Source organism: Salarias fasciatus, chromosome 11, assembly GCF_902148845.1.
Source record: "Salarias fasciatus chromosome 11, fSalaFa1.1, whole genome shotgun sequence".
Lineage (NCBI taxonomy): Eukaryota > Metazoa > Chordata > Actinopteri > Blenniiformes > Blenniidae > Salarias > Salarias fasciatus.
This window is the reverse complement of record NC_043755.1, coordinates 20,112,329-20,122,642: the sequence shown is the minus strand read 5'-3', so window position 1 is coordinate 20,122,642 and position 10,314 is coordinate 20,112,329. Positions and strand designations below refer to the sequence as shown.

At 44.9% G+C, this 10,314-nt stretch overlaps 1 protein-coding gene across 4 annotated transcripts in view; it reads right to left on the bottom strand.

Annotated features, from left to right (window-relative positions):
• The window catches only part of LOC115396391 (plectin-like), a 131,661-nt gene that overhangs the window by 9,366 nt on the left and 111,981 nt on the right, over positions 1 to 10,314 (bottom strand). For all 4 annotated transcript variants that reach the window (XM_030102265.1, XM_030102261.1, XM_030102263.1 and 1 more), the window contains 9 exons: positions 9,904 to 10,087; positions 9,183 to 9,340; positions 8,403 to 8,578; positions 8,172 to 8,310; positions 7,727 to 8,083; positions 7,562 to 7,645; positions 6,894 to 6,998; positions 6,706 to 6,804; positions 1,627 to 4,980 (listed from right to left, as the gene is read on the bottom strand). In XM_030102265.1, coding sequence (XP_029958125.1) covers positions 1,627 to 4,980; positions 6,706 to 6,804; positions 6,894 to 6,998; positions 7,562 to 7,645; positions 7,727 to 8,083; positions 8,172 to 8,310; positions 8,403 to 8,578; positions 9,183 to 9,340; positions 9,904 to 10,087 — 4,656 coding nt within the window. The remainder of the gene's footprint in view (positions 1 to 1,626; positions 4,981 to 6,705; positions 6,805 to 6,893; positions 6,999 to 7,561; positions 7,646 to 7,726; positions 8,084 to 8,171; positions 8,311 to 8,402; positions 8,579 to 9,182; positions 9,341 to 9,903; positions 10,088 to 10,314) is intronic.

Below are 10,314 nucleotides of genomic sequence, written 5' to 3'. Positions count from 1 at the left end.
TTTGCCATTGAAATACAGTTACACGTGATAAGCTCTTTTAGAATTAAGATAAATGTAGTCACAGGTTAAAGAACAAGATACTCCAAATTAATTTAATAATTTAGAGTCTTGGGGCATTGGAGTATTGTGATGGAATGCTTATGGAATTCTACTCATTTAAATACAATTTCTAACATTAATTTAAAATAATGCCAATTGCGAACGTGAATCAATGTGGATGTTTTTCTGAAAGATGTGGAGGGATAGACTCCTTGCTGGTCTATATATCTACAGTAGAATCACTTGTACGAAGGGGGGTGGGGGTGTTTATATAATCATATAATCTATATCTCCCTTACATGGTTAAAGCAACTTCACTTGAAGGACCAAAAAAAATCTTCCAGTGAAATGTCCTCAAAGCAGAAGTAAACCACGGCTGTTACTTGTCATGTATTAAGGTGCAAGTTGTGATGGTGGCTGCACACTGCTTTCCTCACACCAAGTAGTATATTTTGTATGAGAGTTATCAAAAAAGCGCTTTTTCCCTTATTTACAAGAATGGAGTTGGGGAGTTTTGAAAAGCTCCACCATGAGAAATTTTTTCAAAGAGCCGAGTTTTCAGTGTCAGGGAGCTCCATCCTAAAATGAAACCACCACATTTTTCTGTTTTTACTTGAAAATGCTTAAACAAGGCCTAAATCTGCAAATCAATGAATCTGTGACATTCATTATGGTTGTACAATGTTTGTCTTCATTACATCATTACATGTAATAAAGATGTACCAGGTCATATGAAGTAATAGATGCTGTTTTAATTAAATATTACTGATAATAAATATTGTTTTCATACCTCTATCTCTATTTATTTTTCTTATCCCCTCATTTCAGCACCCTGTCTCTGAGTGCTATTTACAAATTAGTAATAGCTGTACTTGATTTGCAGAATTTAAGTAGTTATTTCACATTCAAAACTCAATTATTGTTTTAGTGAAACGTCTGGCGGATCAATGTTTTTGTTGACAACTTGTCTTTCTGCTTGTTGGACAAGTCTGGACGTATATATCAGCTGCGATGAACACAAGTTTTAAGGATATTTGCATCTCACAGTAATCACAATATATACTGAATACTAGGATAACTGGGACGTTAACAACTCGTGAAAAGTGTTTCTTTTTTAAGGACATAATTGTGAAAGTGGAATGCATGACTTTGCTAACATAAATGAGGATGAAAATGGACAGTTAAAACTGATTTTTGACCAAAATAAATAGCTAAATATGATAAACTTCAAGTTGACTTTTTTGAATGGTGCCCTTCGAACCAAAAAGAAGAAAAAAAAAAAAAAACTTGATTGCTGAATTGCAACTGAGATGTGAACCTGTAAAAAATGAATAAAGTGTCTTTAAATTAATGAGAGGAGAGAAAAAATTAATCATTCCAGGATTTGAAGGGACATTCGGGATGCAATCTGCATGAGCATAGTGCACTGTAAAAAATGAAAATTATAATCAAAATTAAAGATAGAGTTTCATGATTAGTACATTCGGAGACAGGGATAGAGGAAATTTTAAGATAGAAGTGGGTTAGTTCTTAGATAGAGTTAACAATGACATACGCTGCTAAGTTATGCCATTTTTGACACAATACCTCTTTAGACTTATTTTGAAGTTCTTCAGCCTCCTTTTTCAGCCTAGCCTTCTCGTTCTCTAGGTCTGCGATAGCTCTGCGTAAATCGTCAGCCTCTTTGCTGGTATTTTTTCTCTTGATTTCCAGCTCTTCCACTATTGTATTTTTCTCTTTGGTGGCAATTTCAGTCTCATGAAGACGGGCAGCAATTGTATCGGCTTGCTTCTTGAACTTCTTCGCCTCTTCTTCAGCTTTGGCCTGGGCGTCACTGAGCTGCGAAACCTGGAGTTTCAGTTTTTCGGCTTCGGCTATGATTTCTAACTGCCTCTTCCTCTCTGCTTCCAGCGACTTGTGGAACTCCTCCGTCTCCTCGTCCAGGCGCTGCTGCATGAGTTGTTTGTCCTCCAGCAACTTCTGCGCTTGTTCCTGAGCCAGGTCTTTCTGCTTCTGGAGCATCTCTGCCTCGGCTTTAAGCCGAGACGCCTCTTGTATGGCCTGCATTTTCTCTTTGAGCATTTTCTCTGCCAGAGCGCGTTGCTGATTCAGATCGTCTTCTGCTATCTGTCTCAAGCGTGCGGCCTCCTGGGCTTCCACGCTGAGTCTGGCAGCATCCTCGGCAAGCTTTTTCATATTTTCAGCCTCTTCTGCAAGGAATTTTTGTGTGTTATCTTTGTCTTTCTTGATGAGGCGCTGATTTTCCTCCTCGATTCGGTTTTTCAGCTTGAGAAGTTCCTCCATCTGAACCTTGACCTTGAAAAGCTCCTCCTCCACCTGGGCTTTTTGTTTTACGGCGTCATCGACCTCATCCTTGAGGCGCTGCAGCTCGTCATCCAGCACTGCTTTCTGCTTGTCCGTTTCGTCGAGCTGAAGCTTAACCTTTGTGAGCTCCTGCTCTACTTGGAACTTCTGCTTCAAGGTCTGCTCGGCCAGCTTCTTGTGCTTTGCCATTTCAGCATCGGCTTGTTGCTTCTGCTTGACTGCTGCGGCTTCGGCTTGAGCACGCTTAGCGGCTTCAAACTCGGCTTCCTTCCTCAAGCGCTCAGCATCTTCCTGGGCCTTGGCCTGGTTTGCAGCTTCCTGCTCAGCAGCAAGCTTCTGTCGCTCCGCCTCGTCTGCTTGCTGACGGAGGAGAGCTGCTTCCCTCTCTGCCTTCTCCTTGGCAGCCTCGGCCTCTTTGGCAAGCCTCTTGGCCTTCTCGTACTCATCCTTGAGCTTCTTCTGCATGATGCTATCTTCCTTCTGCTGAGCGAGGACGCTCTGAACTTGCTCCTCAGCCGCGCTGCATTTCAGGGCTGCTTGCTGAGCTGCAACTATTTGCTTTTCAGCCTCTTCGTCGGCCTCGTCTTTCTGCTTTCGAGCTTCTTCTGCTTTCTTTTTCAGACGTTCAAGCTCGTCCTGGGCTGCCTTGCGTTGTCGGGCCGCCTCCTCCTCTGCAGCAGCGATCTTCTTGACCTTGTCCTCGGCTTCCCTTCGCCGTTTCTCCTCTTCAAGGACAAGCTGCCGAAGCTTCTCTGCCTCTTCCTCTGCTTGGAGCTTGCTCTGTTGAGTTTCATCTGCGATGTTTTTCAGTTTATTCAATTCCAGCTCCAGGTCAAGTTTTCCAGAAGATGCCTTTTCAAAGTTCAGCTTGAGGATTCGGATTTCTTCTTCAACCACCCGTCTCTGTTTGAGGGTGTCATCTACTATCGCCTTCTGTCTTTCCATTTCGGCTTCAGATGACTTCTTGAGTTGGACTATCTTTTCCTCGATCTCCTGCTTGTGCTGGTTGGCCTGGTCTTCAAGGGCTTTCCTGTGATAAGCCTCATCTTCAGCCTGCCGACGGAGTCGCTCATTCTCTGCTTCTTTCTCTTTTAGGGCGATTTCAGCTTCTGTCTTCAAGCGTGTGGCGTCGCTTATTGCAGCAAGTTTTTCTTTGAGGATTCTCTCAGCTTCTGCTCTCTGGCGAGCTGCTTCTTCTTCAGCGATTTGTCTCTGGTGTTTGGCTTCCTCAGCGATGGCTCGGAGCTTGCTCGCCTCTTCTGCCAGGTCTCTCATCTTGGCAGCTTCCGCCTCAAGGAGTTGTTTGCTCTTTTCAGTGTTGGACATGGTTTCTTTCTCTGCCTTAGACTTGAGCTGAATGAGCACGTCCATTTCGCTCCTGACTTTGGCCAGCTCATCTTCCAGCTGCTTCCTTTGTTGCTGAGCCGCAGCAACTTCATTCTTCAGGCGGTAGAGTTCATCTTCGAGGAGGGATCTCTGCTGCTCTGCGTTGTCAAAGTCTGCACGAAGTCGAATGAGCTCTTGCTCGGCAGCGAGTTTTTGCTGAGCTGTGCTCTCAGCAACCTTTCTCTGCCTCTCAAGCTCATTTTCTGCCATTTCTTTCTGTTTCAGAGCAGATTCTTCAGCTTTAGATCTCTTTTTGGCCTCGCGCTCTGCCTCTTCCTTTTGTTTCTCAGCCTCTTCTTGAGCGAGGCTCTTTTTGTGAGCTTCTTCCTCGGCTTGCAGTCTGAGGCGGAGGGCTTCATTGGCCTTCTGTCTCCATTTCTCGAGCTCTTTTTCTGCCTCTTCTCTGGCATCTTCTGCATCCTCCTGTTGTTTTTTGAGTCGTGCTGCTTCTTGTTGCAGCTGAACCACAGCGCCGTGCTCTTGTTTGAGTGACTCCTCGAGCTTCGACGTCTTCTCCACAAAAGAAATGTGTCTGCTCTGGAGCTCTGCGGCGGCACTCTTCTGAGCCGCCTCCTGAGCGACATGGATTTGCCGTTCCTTTTCAATCTCCGCCTGCTTCACTTGCCTTTCAGCCTCTTCAGCCTGCATCTTCAGGTTTTCGAGGTCCTCCAGAGCTTTTTGTTTTTGCTTGGCGGCTTCTCTCTCGGCTTCGGATTTACGTTTGAGCTCCTCCTCCGCCAAGCGCTTTTTCTGGGTCTCTTCATTGACCTGCTTCCGGAGCTTCTCAGCCTCTTCTTGGGCGGCCTTTCTGAATTTCTCCGCTTCAGCTGCTCGGTCACGAAGCTGCTTGAGTTCCGATTCGGCGGTGGACTTCTGTTTCACTGTTGTCTCGAGCTGAATCCTGATGAGGCGGATTTCCTCTTCGATCTTGGAGCGACTTTGAAGAGCGTCCTCCACTTGCTGGGATTTGTCCTTGATCTGCTGCTCGGAGAGGTTTCTGAGCTCAAACAGTTCCTGCTGGACATTGCTCTTCTGCTTTTCTGCATCTACAGCAGCGATTTCTCTCTTGCTCACTTCTTCCTGCATTCTGCGTTTCAGGTCTTCGGCCTCTTTCTCAGCTTCAGCAATGGCCTTTGCGTGAGCGTCAGCTAACTGCTTCTGCTTGTCTAACTCAGCCTGCATCTCGGCCATTTTTTTCTGTTCTTCAGCTTTGAGTTTCTCTGCAGCTTTCTGCATTAGTGGAAGCAAATGGTAAAGAAAGGATTATAATCAAGCATGACAGGTTAAAGGCAATACGTTACATTAATCAGCTCAAAACTGTGTGAGTTAAAGCTGTAATTACGACAGTAATCACATCCAACACACACTGAAATAAGAGCTTTTTAATGCACGGTATTACCCAAGCAATGTTATTGTTAAAATTAGCTTCAAGATTAATTAAAAAGAACAATCACTAGATGCAAATTAGATGCACATTCATTAATGATGTTAAATTCACGATGCAATCAATCAACATAATTCAACAAGACAAATCAGGAAAAAAAAACTGAGGGTGAGGATGTCATGATTAATGTATGGAAACAAAATATCACTTCACAACACAGCAAGGAAATCATATGGCATGCATCTGTAGCTGTAGCATTGATTCTTTCATAATCAATGTAGCGCTCAATCATAATTTAGACTTTGCCAAAATCAATGGTAAATTGGCTCCATGATTCCCACACAGTCTATTTGGAATCACCACTATTGTTTGATGTCCTTTAAACCATCTGGATGGAATTTGTGGGAATAATCAGTTCAGTATTTTTGAAGCAACATCTGATGTTAAGAGAATTATTCACACCACTCTTTGACACTGTTTTTCTTATCTCCCATGCACTGGGGGTTCTTTAAATCACCATGTGTGACAAAGAGATTGAGAGGAAAGTCAAAGTGTGGGTTAATCGAGGGTCGGTCAATAAACCGGCTGCTGCGATGAGTTCAGGGAGCAGGTTAGCTGGCTAATAAAGGGATATGGTCACATAAAGACATTAGAGACAGTAGGAGCAGGGTGTGTTTTTATCTGAAAGGCAGAAGTGACAAAAGGAAATGAAGATGCAACGTAAAGTCAAAATGAAGCTCGAGTGGGATGAGGATGTTAGGATTGCAACAGGAATGAGGATAACATGGTGGGAAGGCACCGTAAACACAGAAATTTACCTCTTTAATGCTCAGACAAGTTAAGCATTCGTCATGGCAAAGCACTGGCAGGCAGTTTAGAGAAGCAAAGAAACAAAAACACCGGTGTTAGAAAATGTAAAACTGGAAATTTTTGTTTTAATTTAGGGAAAAAAAGAGTGTTGAAGACCACAAGATCCAGGCTCGACCAGTTGTTATAAACCTCAGGGAATAAAGAAAAAAATAAAAAACTGAAAAAAGAAGTGAAAGAAAGAACCCCTCATTCTGAATGGCACAACACATGGAATGGATGAATATGAGTCCTCAACATGTGAATGAACACGCAACACTGTGTTGTATTTAAACACCCAGAGCAATGGTCACTCTGATCGTATAATCACTTAAAACAAAATACAGTGTATCTAAAAGTATTATTTGATAAAAACTAATCCCACATCTGTGAAGGGAAGCATAAAATATGCTTCTCTCTCTCTCACAGGTAAGCTACAGCATGCCAATGTTTCATGCGTAACCAGTGTAAAGGAACCGTTTGTCACCCGTACATTAACGTCGTGTGTGTGTGTGTGTGTGTGTGTGTGTGTGTGTGTGTGTGTGTGTGTGTGTGTGTGTGTGTGTGTGTGTGTGTGTTTGCACACGAGGCACAGAGAACAGTGTGTGCATGCGTGCAGTCGATGGTCGGCGGGTGTTTCTGTTTGTTGGTTGGTTATTTGTTTGGTTGGTTAGGTTAATGTTAGGGTTTAGCTTGTTTGGGATCCTCAGCCAGTTGTCACGCACCTCCTCGTCCTCCAGGCGGCGCTGCGTGTCGGTGATGAACTTGATGTACTGACTCGTCAGAGTCATCAGCTCGCTGTAGCGCGTCCTCAGCGTGACGTACTGACGTGGGAAGAGAACAGACAGCGTGTCTTAACATTACCTAACATGCACAGCAAACAGTCCACATATTCACCAGTCCTTGAACGCACTTCCTGGATAATATTGTCAGAGGCAGAATCCAGTTTGGTTTTCTTCAAGGGAGAAGTGAGAGGCTCCACATGAGCTTTGTAGGCAACCAGCTGGAGCTCATAGTCCTGTTTGAAAAAAAAAACAAAAAAAAAACATTATCAGTGATACTAAAAAAAACATTTCTTTAATGCGTTAAATGACAAAACTGCTTCAGTCAGGGGTGTCAAACACTTTTTTGTTCAGGGGCCACATACTACCTGGACTGGTAAAACAGTGCCATAATGAAATTTAAATTTAAACTTTGAAGTTTTATTTTGTTGAGACACAGATTATGCGTAATGGAAATGTCTACAGTTTTGCGAAAATCAAACAATTACTCCCGCTTTGAGGCTAATGCTAGTTAGCTCACAATGATATCAGGTCAGGCTGCATTTGCACAAAGTTTTTAGGGACAACGGAAACCTGCTGTTGCGTTTTGGGCGACCATTTCCGCAACAACACTGACGGTAGTGACTGAAAAAGCAACTCCTGGAAAACTTTTCCTCTATGCTAAGAAAGTCATGGTTTTGTCTGAAATTTTTACAGCTTTCTTGGTGGTTTGAATGAGCTGGATTGGAGCTTCTTGCTGGCTGGTATTAAACCATGCTCCTTGTGTTTGACAACCCTTATCTAAGTAAAACAGTCCTACCTTGATGGTGTCAATGTATGCCTTAGCATATTTCTGACACTCATCCACTTTGTCTTTGTTCTGTTCGATCTCCTCCAGCAGTTTCTGTGAAAAAAAAAAAAAAAAGAAAGTCAAGTTGAGTAGTTTCTCAGACAGTACGGTTCATTTCGTGGGTTTGACACTTACTTTCTCCTGGGCGAGTTGTTCTTTGAGAGTTTTGCTGTCGGTGATGGACACGGCCTGGATCTTCTCCTGCCGCTGCTTGGCGTCGCCGATCCAGCGGATCAGCCAGTCGTAGCTCTCTCGGTAGTAGCCCAGCTGGCGGCCGAGCTGCTCCAGCTCTCTCTGGCGCAGGTCGATCTGGGAGAACACGGCCTTCCAGCGGTCCTGGAGGCCGGACAGGTGCTGGCGGTAGTGGTCCAGCTCCACGTCCCGGTCGCTATGGACGCGGGACATCTTGTCGCTCACGGAGGAGGCCTTCTTCAGCTCCTCCTCCAGGGAATCGAACACTGGCTGCTCGCCTTCGGCCTCGGCTCGCATTTTCTGCAAGACCAAAATGCAAGAACGATGACAATTTGTCCATTTAGTCTGCAATGTCTGAAAACAGTGAGATCATCGAGTGTTTTCGAACCTTGAGCGTTGCTCTGTAGGACTCCACTTCCTTGACGTCACTGGGCACAGTGTGAACCTCGCGCAGACAGTCCTCGTACTGCTTGAGAACTCCCTCTGCACCCTGCGTGTTCCTGATGACCATTTCAACCGTCTTTAACCTGGTAATGAAGACAAGAGTGTCAGTGACGAGGGCTGAAGAATGTCGGAGAACATGCATGTTTCCTTTAGAGGGAGTGATCGGAGTGCTCACTTGTCCATATAGACAGAGGAGAGATTATAGGCATGATCCATCTTCTGCACGGTGAGTTCAAGCTCGGACCGGAGCACGGGGGCCGAGGCGGACTGCTGGGACGACAAGACCTCCTTCGTCTTCACAGACATCTTATCCAGGTCCTTCTTGAGGCCGTCAAGCTCCACATGGACTTTCTGCACAACAAGGAAAGGCAATGAGCCGCTGCTGTCGAACACATTTTTTTTTTAACTGAAAGACACGGTGTCACGATAATCCAGCCTACAGAAAATAAATGCATGAGCAAGTTTCACTGAAACTTGTTAGGAAATAATCAAATAATTAGAATCCAGTCCAAGAAAACTTTTTTTTGAAGAAATCTTTAAATTTTTCACGGTCCTGCCTTAGGGTTCTTGTCATGTGATTCAGCTTGCGGCATTGTTCAAAGTTTAAAAGCTTGAGATCAGCAGGGTGCCGTTTGGCTGATTTAGGAAAGAAGCCAGCGGCCCTGAAATCTCTGCCAGTCGTCCTGAACTCTGAATAACCTCAGAACTGAAAGCAGATTCTACTCCCGAATGCATCCCCACACTCCAGAACTACTACGGCTGAAGCCGTCGGGACGTTTCTACAACTTGACTTGTGTTTCTGTTCCTTTGTTTTCCACTCCTTCATCTGCTCCCCCCTGCTGTGCGGCTGCTGCTGCAGTGTGAGTACACACCCCGCTGCTCCCTGGTATACCACACAAAGCTTAGCATCAAAACAAGGAGATGAGTGCCGTCTTGGGAGAGTGGTGCTCAGTACCTGCTGATCCGAGGCTTTCTGGATGCATTCCTTCAGAGGGTCTTTCTCCACGGGTTTGCGGATGCGAGCCACAGTGCGAGCCTCGCAGTCCTCGATGCGCACACGCAGATCTTTCACCTCGGAGAGGTAGTTCTTACACAGAGTCTCGTCCTTTTGACCTAGGAGACAGCAGCCGTGTTACTCCGGAGAAGTTAAAGAACTCAAAAGTAAAACACTGCGCAGACAAACAGACGCGGTTTTACTGTAAGGAACGTTTTGTTCTCATTCTGCTGCGGTGCTGCAGTGCAATCAAAGCGACATTGCACATGCAGTCCTTCACGAGGTGTGGCTGAAATGTGCAGACACACGAGTGCGACGTCCATTGCATACTGTACAGCGTCTATATGTGATCAATTTGCTGCCGCATGACAAGAAGCAGGAACATACAGCTGCCACCTAACCGACAGCGTGGACTCTAAAGACACGGGAATCACAGCAACATGCAGTCACACACGACTCTCATCTAATCTCATCTCATCGTCTGTGAAAATCCAAGTCAAAGCTGGGAAGCGCGTCCACTCTGCAGCCTGGCTGAACACCACTCACCTTTAAGCCTAACAGCCATTTGTCCTAAAAGGTGAATTGAGGATTGTAAAGTTGCTGCATATTTCTTTTCAATTCCATTTGTAAAGATGTAAATAGTCAAAGTGAAGAGGTCATAATGAGGAGGGAGGGGTTTTACCTTTCTCCATGGAGCGAATCAGGCCTTCGAAGTGCTGGGAGGACTTGGTGTAGTCGTCCTCCACCTGCATGCGGTCGTCGGGGCCGAAGAGCTGCGAGTCCTGACTGTCGCGCATGAAGTCCTGGTAGTGGAGCTCCAGGTTCCTTATGATGAGACGGTACTCCTCCGGCTTCATGGTTTTTAACTGCGCAGTCAGGCAGAAGATCAAAAAAGGACGGGATTAGGACACTGAACATATCTGATGCTGGAATGTATTTTGGAGCTTTTCTCAGCTTCTTAAACACACATTTAAATGTGCTTTTATACTAAAACTGTGTTGAGAATTTTTGAATTTATTTGAAAACCATAATGTTGAATAAAAGATGACTGTGACCACATATTTGGAGAAATAACAGCGCAAAATGATGTAAA